This window comes from Thermobia domestica, chromosome 17 (assembly GCF_964235325.1).
Source record: "Thermobia domestica chromosome 17, izTheDome1.hap1.1, whole genome shotgun sequence".
Classification (NCBI taxonomy): Eukaryota; Metazoa; Arthropoda; class Insecta; order Zygentoma; family Lepismatidae; genus Thermobia; species Thermobia domestica.
The window spans coordinates 138239734-138259225 of record NC_137470.1 but is presented as its reverse complement, the minus strand read 5'-3'; the positions used below and the strand labels follow the sequence as shown (position 1 = coordinate 138259225).

The following is a 19492-nucleotide window of genomic DNA, read 5'->3' as shown; positions in this document are numbered from 1 at the left end:
TCCTTCCTGAAGAAGTACACCTAAATCATCTCTCTAGGTTAATTAGGGTCCGAACTATGGAGGTTTAAACTGCTGGTTTAATCCTTGATCCGTTCGTCCTGAAAAGGTTAAACTGAAGTTCGCTGCAATGACATTTTACTGTAGTCTCTTGTTGATATCTCCTCTGCTAAAGTGTACCAGGAAAAAAAAATCAATTATCTTCGGCAACATTGCCATTAACAGGAGTTTAATGCTTTCGGACGAGCTCTTCGGTAAGTTTAAAAGTCATATTTGGTGATCATTTTTGGAGGGAGAATATTTTTTATATCATGTTAATGTTAGCCAAGTGCTGAAAGTACCAATACTTCCGTACGTGAGTTTCGTCGTGGCTAAGCGGTTAGCGTAGGCGCCTTTGGCGTGGGAGACCCGGGTTCGATTCCCTGCGTTTCGAATCCTATACCTAATAGCAATAACGAAGTAGTATTTTGTAGTAACATCTGCATCTAGGTATAGGAACAGAACTCGAGAATAATCTCTGTGATCCCTGGTTTGATCCCAGACCATGTTAGTTGCTGGTGGACAATATCGTGTTCGTATGTTTTCCCGATTCCTCCCACATGCTTATCACTATAGTTCTTTCATAACCATTCACCCGTCTTCTTTAGCCTAAAGGACACACCTGTGGAACGTGTAACTTTTATTTCACTTCATTTCAAAAGTCCAGAATCTTCGACATTACTGTATGTCATTAAGAATACTTTAATTCCTTTGTTATCTTAATTAACAGTGAGTCGCCATCTCCCTTCGAAGAAGGAAGTCTGCAATCTCTCTTCCAAAAAGAAAAATCGATGCAACACATTACTGCGATTTGTGGATATCATGAGAATTTTTTTTTTTTTTTTTAAGTTAGCTAGCTATGGTGTAGCTAGCACCCATTGCGAGGGCTACACCCTCTATTAGGGAAAGAGATTTAACATATTTGTGTCGGAAAAAGAAATATTTTCAGTTGGGCAAAGAGACATTTATGAACTGTATTAAACCGCCATAAGTTTTATTTAATTATTTATTTATTTTATTATACGTGAGGAGGTCCTGTTAGTGACAAGCGGGTTTACTGTGCATGATATGAAGGTGAGATATGGGCCGGTACGTGTGATGTGCTGAGGATACTGATGATGTTATAGTCCGGATGATTTGGAGGTATGGTATATTTATATAATGCGAAAAGCAGTGAGAGAGGTGTAGACGTGTGGTGATGGCTGTGAGTGTAGGGAGCGTCGCTGTAAACGGTTTCAAAAAATAAAGCGTGTTCGTTGTCATACCGTTGAGTTATATATTTAATACGAAGAGCTTCAATATGATAAAGTAGGTGAGGAAATGTGATGCGGTCGTACAATTCACGTTTTGGACTTGGTAATTTAATGCGGTAGGCTAGGCGGAGAGCATGTCGTTCCATTATTAACAGCTTTTCGTAATGTTTTGCGCTTGCTGATATCCAGGAGGTAAAACCATATGTAAGTACGGGACGGAGGAAGACCTTGTAGGTGTTGATAAGCGTAGAAGAATGGAGACCCCACGTTGTACCTATGAGACGTTTAAGTAAATTTAATCTATTTTTGGCTTTGCTTACAACGGTAGCGAGGTGTGGACGCCATGTAAGATGATGATCAAATGTTATACCCAAGTATTTCACTGTCTTTGAGTGCTGTATGGCAGCATCATTGACGGTAAGGGCAAGACGAGCTGGGTTTCGATGAACTCGTGATCGACGTTTTGGTGGAATAAAGACTATGGCCTGAGTTTTGGTAGCGTTTATTGTTAAGCGCCACGTCCGACACCAATCGCTAAAGCGACGGATAGCTTCATTCATCGCAGTGTTTATTTGAGAGATAGTCTTTGTTAACGCCAGGAAAGCCGTGTCATCGGCGTACTGAAATGTATGAATATTTTGCGGTAAGGACGGCATGTCAGCGACATAAAGCAGATACAGCAGTGGGGACAAGGCAGAGCCTTGCGGAACGCCGCTATGAAGAAAAACAGGATAAGAGACACTGTCATTGATGTAAATGTAAGCCAGGCGGTTTGAGAGAAAATTAAAAATGAAGCGGATGTACGTGATTGGAAGACGGAAAGACAGAAGCTTGAATAAAAGTCCCAGGTGCCATACTTTATCAAATGCCTTTTCGAGATCGAATAAAACTAAACAGGCAGGCTTGGAAGAATTGTAATGATTAGTGATATCATGAGAAACCCTTCGAGCTGTTATACAGCAAAATGCATATTAACCAACTGTGAGTATTAATGATAAAATCTAAAAATACGCCACTACAGTATATTTCAGTGTACAAAATTTATTTTATTGTGGAGCTTATTTAAGGTCCTAATTACTATCTGCATATTTTTTCTATACCACATCTAATCTCCAAAATGATTCACCTGTTCCTATAACAAAACGTATGCCATCTATTAATTACATAAAGCTTATTACATATCAATACTATTAGAATTATAATGAAGAGGAGTAGGTATATTTGTCCTTTAGTAACTCAAAAACTACTTGATCGATTTCAATGAGGCTTTTACCGATACGTTCAGTGAAACCTCAGTGTGGTGACAGTCCTCCTATCAATTTCCTTTTGTTCCAGGGAACTGACCAATAACATGTAAGGTAGAACAAAGTATTGGAAAAGCGTGTATTATTACTATTACATAGACTATTTTATTAGTATTACATTGGCTACTCATTCGTTAAATATGAAGTCACAAAATTTACTTCATGAGAGCTTTCTGAGGCACAGAATAATATTTACAGTAATTCAATATGGCGGCCACAGGGAGAAGGAAAGGTTTGTTTTCAACCAATAAATTTATGGGCGCACAACTTTGTATACGAGGGCTTTTCGATATACATAAAACTAACATTACACTTATTACACAACGTTTTGGGAAATCCATCCCCCCAAAGGAAGAGAAGTAAAATCAATATGGCGGATTCGCAGAAAAGAATGTTTTTCCTAATACAAATGAACAAAATTTGGTACATAGAGGCTTTTGATTTACAGAACTCAAATATCTCATTTGATTTGAGAAATTCCTCTCAAAAGGGACTAAAAGGCGAATTCAATATGGCGGACACAGGGATTTAGACAAGTACCGCTTACGAAATTTTGTGAGTGGAGGCTTTCTTTGTACCCTGAATAGGTACATGTTTCTATTTGCATGAATTAAAGAAGTCAAACAGGTCCGTGGTGGAGGACGAATCCAATATGGTAGACGCAGCGGAGAGATGGAAGGTTTCTTTTGAACCGTTGGAAATAAAGACCAGAAATTACGTGGATTACAGCGATAGTCATCATATACAGGGTATGTCCTAAAAGTAAAGTCAGTGAATTTATTGTGACACAGTCTAACCGATTCAAACTGATAGTGGAGGAATCCAGCTAAGCAGCGCTCCGTCTCTCAATGTGCTCCGAGCATCCGGAGAGTGAGGACAGGCGATGAATCTTTGTCCGTGGGAGTTATTTTTTGATCTTGTGCAAGTGAAAATGCAGCGCTTGTTGGAACAAAGATTCATCGTCACCGACTACCTAGTCAAAGCTGGAGTGCCAACGATCTCCCAGCCCCCGTACAGCCCGGACTTGGCTCCCCCGACTTTTTTCTGTTTCACGCCTCAAAACACCCCTGAAAGACAAGCATATTGAGACAGGGGACGAGATCAAAGCAGCTTGCAACGCAGCATTAAAAGACATTCCGGAGGACGACTACTGCAACGCATCCAAGAGCTGGAAGTTCCGCTGGAGCCAATATATCGGCGCAAAAGGAGACTATTTTGAAGATTTTCAAATACTTGTAACGATAATTCAGTAAATGATTTTTAATAGACTTACTGACATTACTTTCAGAACAAACTCTGTAGAGGTCGACACAACTCGTTTCCGCATTATGGTCAAACAGTTCAAACATGGAGCTTAGCAAGTTGTTATTCGTATACAACAACTGCTAGTGCCAACAATGGTCGTAACGACAGATAGATTTTGGAGTTAGATCGTTCTAGATGATTAAACATGGATCTTTTTGTGATTTTGTCGCTAGTCATCAGTGGCTACAACCAGGCCCAGAGTAGTTAAAAAAAAAAAAAAAAAACTGCAGTTTCTTTGAAATTGGACATGGAAGACGATCTGATGGATACTGAGTGGACGGTACTTGGCCCACGTGGTCAAGTTCGCCTCAAACGTTAATATTTCTTCCTATTATCACTATTCATTTATCTGTTATTACTATTTTTTATTAATGTTATACAGGATGGCCCAAAAGTAGGTATACAGTCCCGTACTGATCAGCTCACTGTATTTTATATCATGTGGTAGAGCGTTCACCTCTGGTGCATGGGGTCCCGGGTTCGATCCCAGCCCCCGCCAAGTGAACTTTGTGGTGGACAAACACCGTGCTCGTGGGTTTTCTCGGGGTTCTCCCGTTTCCTCCCACTTTCTTCATTCCACCATTTTCACTCATCTCTCATCATCACCGTCTCCTTTAGCCTAACCGGCATAACCGTGGGACGTAAAACTCACAGATTTCATTTCATTTTTTCAATTCCCGGCGGGAGCTCATGTGGTTCGTATTTCACGTTAGTAGATTCCGTCTCACATAGCCTCGCTGCTGAAAGGGACGTTATACTCAAAATCAACTCAACCAGTGTTGTGGAACTAAATCCAGGTGACCGTGCTGTGGGTGGGAACCTTTGTGCTGAACAATTACAGCGGATCCATATATATATATATATATATATATATATATATATATATATATATATATATATATATATATATATATATATATATATATAATAACTTAATTTAATATGCATGCTTTGGCTTACATATTTTTCTTCAATTTTGGAAACTATTCTCTCTTCGCATATATTTCAATCTTCAAAATATCCCGCCATTGGTATCCAATGGACTTATGTTGGAGAATGGACAATTTTTGCGGTAATGAACCTGGGACATTGTCCCATTTGATCCGAGTTTGGATGGGGCGCGTTTTTCTTGAAATCTTGGTTCTTCTTCTTGAACGTGGCATCACTCAGCAACTTTTCAGCATCCTTCAACATATCCTCTTGGTAACGCACTCTAAAACGAAATTGCGCGCATTTTTTTCTTAAGTTTACTTATAGGGAATATAACAATAGCTAATAGAGAAGTAGTTAACCATCGGGTTACATTTCTTTATTCGGGATGTGGCTACTTTAAATGATATGTAAATGGTATAATGAGTCTACAAACAAGTCCTTTGGACATGATTACTGAAGATTTATGCTGGGCACTAGAGTGTCCAATATAACGCTACATTTAAACGAGATACAGAACTCGGTGTTACGATGTTTCAAGAAAAGCATTAATAACATCTAGTGAATTTCTTTCTCGCACTTGAGTTAACTAGCTCAGTACTGCAAGTGCTGGATGAAAAGTAATGGCAACATTATTGTAATTTGTGCAAGGCATTTTCTTCTGAACGTAATCTGTTTAATTCCTTCAATTTAATGACCTCCCATCTCTATAATTTTCTGCCACATGTGTGGAAGGCGTCGCACACTCATTGCATTGATGGCTCCTCTTTTGTCGTAGTGCTTACTGCAAAGTGTTACCTCCATTTTGGCGGAAAGGTCGTTACGAAGTCCCAGGAAACATTGTTGTGCACTGCGCCCACTTGCAGCGTCGATCTTGATTCACGCAGGTTGTTCGCCTTTCCGAAACATATTGTTATGACTCTTCCAGTTTACTCCTCTTCATTACGGGACTGCAGCTTTTGACTAAAGCCAGGTTGTCATTTTACAAGAATCTTGTAGCTGTCGTTAAAAAATCTTGAACCCGATCTTTCTATTTACTGTTCACACATTACAACTTTCTGAAAGCAAGAAAGGTATCTCCACCCATGCAGCACTGTATTCTAGTAGACAAATAGTAAACCTCCTCATTAAAAACTTATTTTGGCGCGCTTCTCCTCCCCTTACAAAAGAATCGGTTGTTTCGGAAGCGGCAAAACTGTTTTTCTCTTTGTCAGCGGGAGGTCGATAGCAGGTAGGAAGCAAGACGTCCCAGAAAGTTGCACATGGTTTGATTCTTTGCAAGATGGAGAAAAAAAAATGTTGTGTGACCCTTTCAAGACAATGGTTACATGGAGAAATATTGTAGGGTTGCAAGATTTTATTAATGACAGCTACAAGATTCTTGTAAAATGACAATCTGGCTTTACATACAGTCGTTACCATTCGCCACACTTTGACCTCGTATTTCGTTATCGTATACGTAATTCTTGTAGTGCTGAGACACACCCCTCTGACGTGGGAACAGTGTTGCCACGACTTTTTATCCAATCTGTAAATTCCATTTTTATTTCATAAACCTCTTTGCTATTATTTTATCATAGTAAGATATGTATTGGGTGGTTGTAAAGTCAGTTCCTGTTCGTAACAATAAATATTTCAAAAAGTAAACAGCCTATCACAGTTCTATTTCCATTGAATACGTTATTAGGGTGTACCATTTGGTTATTAAGTTACATTTCAACGCATGCACCCGCATTTTCTATACACTTCTGAAATCTTTTAGGAACACAATTTACGGCTCCTCTTAACATCTCAACTGGAACATCTGCAAACTCTTCATAAATCTGTTGTTCAATACTGTTAATAGCCCTTGGTTTTAACTTGTACACTTATTCCTTAGCCAGATCCCAAAGGAAGAAGTTGCATGGGATTAGATCAGGATTGCGTGCGACCGTCCTCCAACCTCCAAACTTCATACTTGGCCGCAATCTTAGTTCTGTCTTCTACGCTGCATGCGCTAGCCATTTTGCGGTTTTCACTAGATCAGCTTCTGAAATCATAAATGGTAAACCTCACATTAGTAAACAATATTAGACGCTAGCTGGAGCTAATGCTAGTTTCTAGAATAATCAATTAAAAATAGGTATTGGATTTACAACCATCCTATAGATCTGATTCTGAATGTGATTTGGCAAAAAAAAAAAAAAAAAAAAAAAAAAAACTTTAAACGGATTTTTTATCTGCTAATTACTGGTTGAGAAACTGATTATTACGTTGTTACTGAAATATTTCAAATAATCAAAATTACACCTTCAGAAAATAAGTAATCACATAATATGTACAATTTTAGTGATATTAACGTTAGTGTTGGGGTCTGCTTCAGTCTTTAAGCCAATAGAATTCGAATTTGAAACAACCTTCAACCTAACTTTTATTACTGTACATTTTGCACAGTTTATGTGACTAGACAGTTTCCCGTCACAGTGTCTTGTTGACGAGTTATGATAGAGTTCGTACGAAAGTCAAACAATAAAAGACTGGCATGCAAACGTACAGCTACTGAAACACGTGTAGTTGTACATCACGCATTTCTTGAAATAAAATTAAATGGAATATTTCACAATTTTATGTCCCATGGTTATGCCGTGTTGGTTAAAGGGGATGGTGATGATGAGAAAGGAAAAAAATGGTGGAATGAAGAAAGTGAGAGGAAACGGGAGAACCCCGAGAAAACCCACGCACATGTGTTTGTGAATTTTTTTTTTAAATCTTTCAGTTTATAGTGCCATGGGTATTCCCTTTAGGCTAAGGGAGATGGATGATTAAGGCAAGTGAATGATGTTATAGTGCTACTAAAATGTCTTGATCTGTGACAAAAAATGCTAACTAAAGCTTTCACCCTCAACACACCCACGCGTTGAGCCAATAAGGGTTCAGCTGTTGGTAAACAAGAGAAAGGGAGTGGAATTCCTTCAGCCGATAGCAGCGCTTGGAACGGAAGACTAGGTGTCAAGTCAATATGGTATATCTATATAAGAAATGGTGGAATGATAATGTGGGAAAAACGGGAGTACCCGAAAAAAAAAACACGAACATGATGTTGCCCACTACCAACTTACTTGGTGGAGAATCGAACCAGTGACCCCACGTACCACGGTATGATATTTTTAACTGTGAATATGTAAGTAAAGAAGGTGTTAATTTGGAAATGTTCTCCTGTAGTTCGAAACTACTGGTACTGATTATTTCCGTTATTAAACACTTGGATATACTATTTTACATATTTGTGCTGTTCCTGCCTGGTGCTTTATCATCATCTTTATTTTTTTCAGGATCTCCATGTCCGCCTCTTCAAAAGGACAAATTACGAATGTACAGCATGAGATTTTGCCCTTACGCCCAACGTGTTCATCTAGTATTAGACGCCAAAAAAATACCGTAAGTATTTATTGAAACTTTGGCTCTATATAGTGTGCCTCAAAATATAATGTCTATCTAAACTGACTTCTAAGTTTATTCTTTGGGTCGAATGTATATTATGGTTTATATTTAATTTTATGGATTCATGTGTACTGCATATTTCATTGATTGATTTTACGTTTATATCGTTTATCAGCTACGTTTATATCGTTTATCAGCAGCGAGGCTATGTAGGTACGCGCACTAATCACTCGACAAAGGATGAGGGGTTGCATATTTCATGAATTCGGAATATAAAGTTTCTAATATATATATATATGAAGGGTACGGGGAAAAAACAAGGAATGTCCATGTATGTGCTTTTTCGGGTGCTTTCTCCTATCTGTTGGTGACTCTTGGCACTCTTTGACTGTCTATGCCATGCATGGGTAGATGTAGAAATGTTCATGTAAAAAGTGGCAAAAGATTTCATAACCCTATTCTTTGTACGCGGTTTTCAATATTAAAACGCTGTTTTCTCGAAAATGCAGTTTTGTGACATTCCTTGTTTTTTCCCCTTACCCTTCATATATAAAATAACCTTAAATTTAAAAAAAAAACCTGGAATGGGGTGAAGACACAGTTGCTCAATGGTAGAATATTCACCTTGTGGTACGCTTGATCCCTGGTTCGATTCCAGACCATGACAATTAGTAGGGGGCAACATCGTGTCCGTTTGATTTTCTCAGGGTTCTCCCGTTCCTCCCACATTTCCGTTCCACCAACTCTTCCATAATAATTCAGCTTAACTAATCGTCCATCTCATTTAGCGTAGAGAAATATTTTCAACGAACTTAAAAAGTTCGTTACTGAAGTCTCTATGTCTGTGTGTCTGTCCGTCTGTTATTTGCGCTCTTTTCAATTTTGAGCCCTCCCTTCGATAAAGCATCAAAAACTATCTGAGAAAGTGATGGAATTTTTCGCGTCACTCTTACCGTTCCCGAGATATTGACGAAAAAACGGCCGATTTCCGGAGATTTAAGAATTCATATCTCTGGAACCATAAGTCAGAGATGATGATGGTGGTGTTCATCAATACCTAAGAGAATGGTTAACATTTTGGTAGTAAATAGTAACCGCTGGCCACTGGACAACTGGCTACTGGCAAACTGACCACCTTTCCCCAGATATTGGCTAAAAAAAGTTAGAATTTCAGGAGATTCAAGGAGCCATATCTCGGGAACCGTAAGTCGTAGAGAGATGATATTTTGCGAGAAAGAGAAGGTGCGGTAAAAAGATTTGCTTTTGCATGTAGAACAATCACAGTTATCCTTCCCGCTCCATCTCTTCATTCTCTTTAAGTTCGTTCTGACAATACTCTTGGAGCATTCTCAACTGGTTAAATATGTAGGTTAAATGAAGACGCAGAACCTCTTTATTAATATATATCTCAAACTGAATAAAACTAAAGAACTGAATACTACCTATAATAGCCGGTAGTGTGGAAAAACAAATTCAGATGCATCTTTTAATAAGCTAATTTAAGTAAGAAATTCATTTTACATCATTCAGATTAATGAAAATTTAAATAATGAATATACAAATTGTGAACATGATATAGAATTTTCGTTTGAAAATAAAAAAAAAAAAAAAAAAAAATCCTGTCTACGGAAGACTTCGTATTCAAGGATATTCTTGTTTTATGTCTTTCAACATAACAGTAAAAAATACAGGTTACACTTACAATATACAAGAAGCTGATCCTGGATTAATAATAGCCATTATCCTTATGCCAAAATTCTTTCTCGATGTGTGAAGATTCAAGACCAATGCAAAACCTAGTGACCAAAGTGAGTCGAAAGTGAGCCCAAAATAAGTCATCTTGTTTACAATGAAGCCAGTTCATATTTTCATCGGCTTTGGTTTTCGCCTGTATGATTTCTTAATTTAATACTTGTTTTCATACTTTCGCTTATGTTTGTTATCTTTTGTTTTAGCTTTCCAGAAAACGAACTTCGACTATTTGCTGTCTAGAGCGTACATAGGTTTTCTTTCAAATTTGGATCACAATATTGATTTACATACAGCGAAAACGATAAGAGAGCGAGAAGCATGGGCGCCCGCAGGGAAGGGCATTTTCCACCCCCACCCTCCTCTAAGTTTGATTTCCTGACTTTACTGTTCTCTGGAGACCTCACACGTTAACCTAATACTCACCTGTGAGATCCCAAATATACTACTAACAGAGCTCAAATTAATATTATATAGACTAATACTATGTTTGCAGTAAAGCATACAGGAATAATTGGCTTTTAGTACCGTACAAGGCATCTACTAAATATAACCCTTTCAAATATGAGAGTACTCTGAATCATGATACAAACCTTTGCCCTCCCCTGAAAATTTTTCTGTGGGCGCCCATAGCGAGAAGTATTTATTTTATTTATTTATTTACTTATTTATTTTGAATCGATTTAGCGTTCTGATGTGTTTCATAACTTTAAAATAGAGAGGTTGGTTTACTAATTTGAATAAATCATTGTAGGGTATTGCTTATATTCAGGTGTGAATTACCGTTATTTTTGAGTCGGAGAATTCTCAATAATATACATAATTCATGAGAATAACTGAACAGTTGAAATGGTTTCTAGTAACCTTGATAGAAAAACACACTAATTTAGATACATCTTTATTATTAATACAAGTTACATTGAATTGAAAAGGAAGTTACAAATTTAATAAATAATACAGAAATTATGAATTTAAAACAGATTAAGCCTGTTATGGAGGAAGACCTCCATGCACGGAACTTCTTGTATGTCGCTTCTTAGCTTAATTAAATGAAGGTTACTTACAGGATAATTGGTTTGTATGTACAAGCTGAGATCCATCCTGACAAGTATTCAAATCTAGTGGGCAACTAACTTGACTATGACGACGCTGTTGACAACTCTGCCCGTTCTGACCATTTCTGAATACATAGGACCCCGCACAATTCTTATGGGAATTGGATTTCGGTGAAATTACTTGAAACCGTGATATATTGTAGATATTATGATTCTGAGAAAAAATCTCAATGAGTACAACCACGAATCACTAACCGTTTGGCCACTATGAGGCCACTTTTTTGAAAACAGTTTTAAACAACCGAAGATAACAAGATTCTGGATTATGATGAAAATCACTGAAACAGTGATACATTGTAGATCTTGTGATCCTTAGGAAAAGTCTCAGTGGGCACAGCCATCAATCAGTGGCCGTTCGGCCACTATGAGGCCACTTTAAAACAGCCGAAGATAACGATATTCTGGATTTCGGTGGAATTGCTTGAAACCGTGATATGGTGTAGGTATTGTGATCCTGAGAAAAAGTCTCAATGGGCAGAACCACCAACCATTAACCGTTTGGCCACTACAGGACCACTTTTTTGAAAACCGTCAAATATAACGATATTCTGAATTTCGGTGAAAATGAATGAAATTGTGATATGTCGTGCATGTTGAGATCCTGAGAAAAAGCATTGAGTTGTGGCTACCGAGCAACTGTAGGTCAGTTAGTAGACAATTTGCTCGGACTCAGGAGGTTTGGCTCGGGACAGTCATCCTGGCTGGAGTTTTCCGGAGTTTTTTTTTGTTTGTTTGTTTTGTTTGTTACGGAAAGAAAATATCGGCGTGTTACCTATACTTGACCGCTACTTTCCCTATCCCTTCTCCAGGTTGTGTAGGGGCCGCGGTGGCTCAGTGGTAGAGCGTTCACCAGTGGTGCTTGTGGTCCTGGGTTCGATCCCAGCCCCCGCCAAGCGAACTTTGTGGTGGACAAACACCGTGTGCGTGGGTTTTCTCGGGGTTATCCCGTTACCTCCCATTTTCATTCAACCATTTCATTCATTACTCATCACCGTCTCGTTTAGCCTAACCGGCATAACCGTGGGACGGAAAACTCAGATTTCATTTTTTTTTTCCAGGTTGTGTAGTCGTTTAGGTACTTCATCCCTCTTACATGAGGGGATAGGTGAAAGTTGCAAATCTGTGTAAGAAAATGTAAATATCACTTGTTAATATCAGAGCCATCCCGGCTCTCTACTATCTGTTGTGCAGTGGCACTAAGTTGGCACTCTGAAGACAGGTGGGTTCAATCCCTGCAGCAAACGCTCTGACTGATTTTTTTAAAAGTTCTTTTTCACAGACGAATGCCCTGATAAAACTTGAACTAATTGGCCTAGTCATTAACCTCCCTATCTCGATACTCGGATCAGTGTAAGCCTAGGGTTATTGTACCCTTAATTTGACACGTGTAATTCATCACAGTCGCCAAAGGAGTCTAGAAATACCAAGGAAACGTCGGTGTAAATCATCATACTTTCAATGAATAAAATTGCTTTGTATGGAATGTCTTACTTTTGTCTTGTCTAAACAGTGAAGGTTACAAGAGCGTGATAATTTTTATTCTAAAGTTGGACGTAAATACATACGCTACCAGCACAAAACCCAAGTTCAGATTGCAATGTAACAGATGTTTGTGCTTTACAAATGTAAACGGTGTCATATATGTAACCATTTGCGATAAATGTGAAGTGGAACTACTTGAGAGGTTTCAGTTATTAGTTTAAAGTATTAATTTAACTTCAGTAGATATAGTGTAATTACTTGAAAAGAGTGCGGGAAATTTTACGCCCCTCAACCCCTTGATACTACGCATAGCAGATATGAACTTGTTGATTGTACGGTTAATGTAATATTAGTTAAAGATGTGATTTGATACATTTTTATATAATTTGTTAAAAATATGTTATTTCGTCCTAATGAACTTTAATTGCATGTAACTGTTTGAGTAGTCTTTTTTGCCTTCGTCACTAGCTGTGGGAAACTCACATCAACTTTCTTTTTTTCTGTACTTTTTAGAATTTCATTTTGCAGTTTTTTACTGTTTGTTGGTATAGTTCATTAGGACACCCTTTTACATTTAATACTAGCCCGTACTTCAAAGTAAATTTGATGATTAAATATTATAATTATATCCTAGCTGAACCTGCGCTCTGTACCCATCGCATCATTCACTAAGAGTTTGAATTTCCTTGTCATTTCTCACAACATCTGTACATGTTTCTTTACAGTGACAAGTGAAAGACGTATTAATAAAAATTGGCAAGGGGTACCATAAAGGGGAGATTTTTTTCAATATCTCGCACCGTTTGCGAGATTTGAACCCACTTCCGGTTGGAATTTCTAATTCATGTATGATCAATGTTTTCTTTTTTGTTGCATGCAGTATGTAATAAGCAAATACATTACATACACAACTAATTATAATGTCAATGATATATTGTGTTTATTGGGCAAAACACTCCAAACAATAAAGATTGATCTTAGATTGGAGAAATGGTTATCTTTCTTTTTTCATTATCCAGAAAGCAAACGCCTGATAGGTATACAACCCATATATACGACTATGTGGTGTTGAAATGTATAACTCTTAGGATAAGATTATATACTTTTTTAAAATTTCAGCACTCCCAGTGTACCCGTAAAACCTGTAATAAAGAAATAAGATTTTTTAGTATTCAGTTAGAACTGGACAATCTGCAAAATATTTGTAATTGACCAGCGAAAACGGCACGTTTCTAGCACTTGTGGTTTTCGAGATCTCATTGTCGAAAGGATTGGAGACAAATATATACACTTTCATTTGGAGACAAATATATAAACCTATGTTGAATATATAGATAACAGTGCTAGTCTCCAGACCACCTCATTTCCTTGACCTACAACCTCACATATCATATTTCAGCCTTTGCTTCATAACACTTTGTTCACTCTCATTTTATTTTTACAGCAGTCTTTATCATCCACAAAATTTCAGCTTATTGTATGATGTTGACGTGGGTTCTGATTTTGTGAGCTTTTGGTTAAGACTCCCGTTTTTTCTCTAGGATCAATGGTAAGGAAGGTACAGATCATTATCCCTTATTAATTACCTTAGAACTTTAACTAATATTGTTTCTACTTTTTGTTCAAACACTTTTTCACTCTTTCTTTACGATCAGTAGTTATGGACGTTTAGATTTGACAAGATCTCAATTTTGAAAGATGATGGAGTATCGAAAAAAAAAAAAAAAAAAAATGATCGAAACAAGAGTTCCTTACGAGGATTAAGAAGCATTTTTTGTTTCTCTTGAGGCATCACGATTAAGGATAAAAATACATAACGTCTAATTTTAAAAGCTCATGGAACTCCCCAAAATAGGAGACCTTTATTTTTGACGATTTTCTTGTTTGTCAGTTTCAAAAATCTACGAGCATGCCAAATTTTAAGTTTCTATTCCAACTGGAACTATTTTTTTTTTTAATTCAAAAATTCCATTTGATTCACGAGGGCATTTTTTTCTTCTCCCTTTGAGACCCCTAGAAACAAAAAATATTCACTTTTGGCAATTTTCCTGTTTACTATTTCTGGGAGGTTACAAACTGCCTAATATTTGGATAACGTGGGGAAAGATTTTTCCGTTTGTCATGAAACCCCACTAAACGTGGAAATTTTTATTTCTTGCGACTTGTTTAGATAACGCTATCAAAAATCTATAAGCATACCGAATTTTTAGTTTTTATTCCACTTTCCTAAAACATGAGATTTAAAGCAAATAAATAAATTAGTACAGTATGCATTAATTCTAAATTTGGAGCGAAGCGATTGAAGTTTATTGGTTATTCATAGAATTTTTAGTGCAGCACAACTTTGAAAAATGGCTCGCAGAACTTAACGAAAATGGCTTCGCCCTAATTCTAATGCTGAAATTTATACTTTCAATAGTTTACAACGAGAATTCGCGTGCCAAATGGTTTTCCAATGTTAAATCTGTGGGCATCTCGCTTTTCGGTGATTATTCCTTAATGGTATGTCCGATCGGAATATGCCACTCCTTTACAACACTCAGCGCGCGCTCTCGAGTCATGTCAAATTTGGTGAAGAACGTTCAGGATTTCGGAGGAGTATCCGAACAAACGAAGGCGTAAGTCTAGTAAAGAGAAGCTTCACTCTAATGAAAAACAAAAATAAATAAATAAATAAAAAAAAACTCCAATTTAAATAATATGGGTAATTTTTATTCTTCCCTTTTTACCTCCTAAAAATGCTGGTTTATTCTAAAGGATCTCCGAAGTAGCCAGAAAGAGTGGAAGTGTAATGAATACACTGGTAGTGTGTTGAAACGGTTACGTGCTTGTTTTTATATATTTTTTTCACATAGCCTTGATTAGTATCTTGTCGTGTTTAGTTTAAAAACTTTGTGTATCTTATCTATCTATTAAAATGCTACAATAGCAGTTAAAAGTGCCCGAGTTCCAACCTATAACTTTAGCTTTCAAATCTTTCATTTACGGTTGTGTGTGATTTCACGTTTAACAGAGACAAACAGTTTAAGTATTTGTACTTTAAATAGTCTAAATTAGTTAACTATATCTTTTTCATAAAGTTTATGATATGAAATTGGTGTTCAAAACCTTTGTATTTTAATAAGCCTTCTCCAAAATGAATCCAAATGAACTATACTGCCATCTTTGGAGTTCTTTTAAACTATATGTTTCTGGAAATTTATATGTTTGTGGCCAACCCTTTCGACAATGAGATCTCGGAAACTACAGGCTCTAGAAAGATGATGTTTTCACTGATCGACTGCAAAATTTGCGTAGATTGTCCAGTTCTAATTGAATATTTAAAAAAGACATGGGCAATATTTCTTTATTCCAGTTTTAGGGTACACTGGAAGCGTTGAAATTAAAAAAGCAAACTAAAGCATCATATCCTACGCGTTTTACATTCCAACACCACATTGTTGTATATTGGGGTTGTATGTGTCTCAGGCGTATGTTTCATGGCCAAATAATAATGAAAAAGGAAGGATAAGCATTTCTCGAGTCTAAGATAAATATTTTTTTGAGTGTTTTGCCCAATGAACACCATATATAACTGACATTATAATTAATTGTATATATGATGTATTTGCTTATTACATACTGCGTGCAAGAAGAAAGAAAACACTGATCATACATGAATTAGAAACTCCAACCGGAAATAGGCTCAAATCTTGCAAACTGTGCGAAATATTGAGAAAAAATAATCGAAAAAATCTCCCCTTTATGATACCCCTTGCCTATTTTTTTTATCAAGATTTCTTTCACTTGCGTCTGTAAAGGGACATGTACATATGTTGTGAGGAATGAGAAGGAGATTTATGCTTATATGCGAATGATGCGCTATGTAGAGAGCGCAGGTTCAGCTAGTATTTAAGTAATCTTAAAGATACACTTCAAATATTTTTCTGATCTATAACGGAACTAATTCGGTACATATTTTATCTTTTTTTTTTTTTATTTTATTATAGGTACGACGTTGTGAACGTGAATCTAACAGAGAAGCCAGACTGGTTGTTTGAGATGAACCCATTGGGTAAAGTTCCGGCGTTGGTGGTCGATGGGAATGTTATCTATGAGAGCCTAATCATTTCCGATTTTCTAGAAGAAAAATATCCTCAGCGACCTCTATATCCAAAGGACCCATTGAAAAAGGCAAAGGATAAAATTTTAATTGAGCACTTCAATAAGGTATTACGATTTTTTTTATTAAATGTATACTATCCGAAGGTAAAAGCCGTATCTGCCGAAAGTTGGTTTTGATAACATAATGTTTCCGTTTAGCTAAGAGCCATAAGCTTAACCTTAGGAATAACAAGTTATTTTAGATTACAAGTCATCCCAAGGGGCTTCTCGAACCTAGTCAGTATTTTATATATACATATAATTAAAAAGAAAGGAGTTATTTTAAATTTTGTTAGCCCATATGCTTGAATGTACTGTCGTACATAAAACACGGAAGCCCTTATTTCATTTTCTGTACAGAAAACTGCAATATTCTTTGTTGATGTCGAACTGACGAGAAAGTCTATAAAAATAAACATATCTGCCACCAATAGTACAAAACCGTTGCCAAGTTGAGGAGTATGGTCACATACATACTTTAGTTACATAGATACATACATATGAAAAATCCATGGAGGTAGTTTGTTCTTGGATGTTTCATTAGGTACAGTTTTCCTAAAACGCGTATTATAATTTTGTTCATATTTCACAGACAAATGTTTCTATAATAATGACAGCTTAATATTGTTGAATTTAAGATGTGAGAGCGATAAAGTTTAATGCGGTAAACCGTACCTTTTATTTATTTATTTGTTTATTTCGGACGATTTCCTCGTAAACGACTCAGGCGAATTTGGTCATATACATATAATTTCACTAATAATTCTATAATATTGCATAAATTACTTCTTACATAAATATACCCAAGCGGTAATTTACTCTTGGGGTGAAATTGTTTTCAGAGCACTTTCTCAGAAACGACTCAAGCGAATTTGGTCATATTTCATAAATGAATATTCCTATAACATTGCATAAGTTACTTCCATCAGAATACCGGTATCCACAGGGGGTAATTTACTGTTGTGGTGAGATTTCTTCGGACAAAATTTCCGGAAAACATTTTTTTTTTTTTAATTTCACAAGAAAATATTTCATTCGTAACTGCAGCACAACTTACTTATTTTAAAGTATTGGAGCAAGAAAATTTAATTGGGTGGCCTGTACCTTTTATTCGGTATGTAGGGGCTATGAAACGTATAAACCCGTTGAAATTTTGAATTCGATTTTTTCGCGATTACCATAATTTCATCCCTCCTCTCGTCGCTCGAAAGTAAAAGATAAAGAACATCAAAGTAATTAATTGAAGAGGCCTCTGCAATAACAAGGTGAGTGGAGTTACCTCGAGTCCTAGTAAAACAGAAAAAGAAGACATGTGATCTTACCTTCCTTTTGCGTTGCTTCTAGTGCATTTTCGAAGCGTCAGTTCTGGGGAAAAATAGTATTAATCAGTATTGAGTCGCCGTTTTCCGATGCAGAAAACAGAAGGCGCCATTGTCTGTGGCTAATGAAGCAAGCACTGGTAGATACGAGAAGGCGACGCAACGTGTGTATGTAACTTTGTTAGCAAGAGTCGGTTTAAGTGAAAACACTGGTACGGATACATATTTGATTTTTTTTTTTTTTTTATCGAAATGGAATGTAGTCGAAGAAGAACGACAGAAGCAAAAGGGACGAAAGGAAAAGAAGAATCGTGAACTCTGGCAAGGAAAGGTTGCAAGATGTTAATGTTGAAATAAAAACAGTGCAGTCAAAAATGTTGATTTGGACAAATTCGGATTTCGAATAATTCGAATTCCGGCTAGCCGGATCCGGATTTAAATCCGATTTTTTTTATTTACTAGTAATTGGGCAAAAGGGAGAGGGTGAAAATTTCCCTAAAGAATGTGAAAAAGCCCCCACATGGAATATGTCAGTTTCGGAAACTTATAGTGGTGTAGGAGGGAAAGCCTATTCGGTGTAGGCACCACCATGAACATCCTTCTACCCTCCTTCAAGAAACTAGCCAAACCGGGAATCAAGAACTCAAAGAAGGACGTGGAAGCTCTGCTATGTGGAAGTACAAGAACGTACTGAAACTTGCTGATATTTTTGTGTTTGCGCTCCCGGATTCTGAATCTGAAATGGTCGCATCAGATTTAGAGTTTTAAACGATGCTCATGACAGTACAATTTCCAGATTTTGTTGCCTACAACGCTCAGATTATTGCATATTTTGTCTTCGTGTGTTGCATTATACTAACATTGTTACGCAAGTCGTTGTGTGTTCCCACTGCCCTTTTTCTTTCCACAACTACTTAACGATATGCCATAACAAGGTACACTCATGTCCAAAATGATTGTCGCATATCTATAACTGTCTTCTTGTATGATTTTGCAGGGTACTTATAATACTGATTATTATGTGTATAATCGGGAAATGTATATTTGTGGTAAATTTCATAGGAAACAAATTATAAATACGAAAATTATAGTGAGTAAACCAAAATGTTGCAAAATAGACAAGAAAGTTTTATTTTCGTTTTATTGTTCTTATTTACTGCTCTTTTGACATGAAATTTGCCACATGCATGTCTTTGCCGATTATACACATATTAACGTTATAAGAAATACCGGGCAAATTCGTTATCAAATTATATTCCTACAACCACATATTTATAGACATGCGACAATAATTTTGGACATGAGTGTACATGGGCACTTTTCCATCTCTGTTATGTATTATTCCGCATTTTTAGTATTCGCCATTTTATGCTCCAAAACACAGACCACGTGCTACACCACTTTTTTCCATTGGCATACATACACAGATTTACTAC

At 36.8% G+C, this 19492-nt stretch overlaps 1 protein-coding gene across 2 annotated transcripts in view; it reads left to right on the top strand.

Annotated features, from left to right (window-relative positions):
- LOC145674368 (pyrimidodiazepine synthase-like) overlaps positions 1-19492 on the top strand; it is a 61816-nt gene that overhangs the window by 22780 nt on the left and 19544 nt on the right. For both annotated transcript variants that reach the window (XM_081744335.1, XM_081744336.1), the window contains 2 exons: positions 8140-8245; positions 16584-16803. In XM_081744335.1, coding sequence (XP_081600461.1) covers positions 8140-8245; positions 16584-16803 — 326 coding nt within the window. The remainder of the gene's footprint in view (positions 1-8139; positions 8246-16583; positions 16804-19492) is intronic.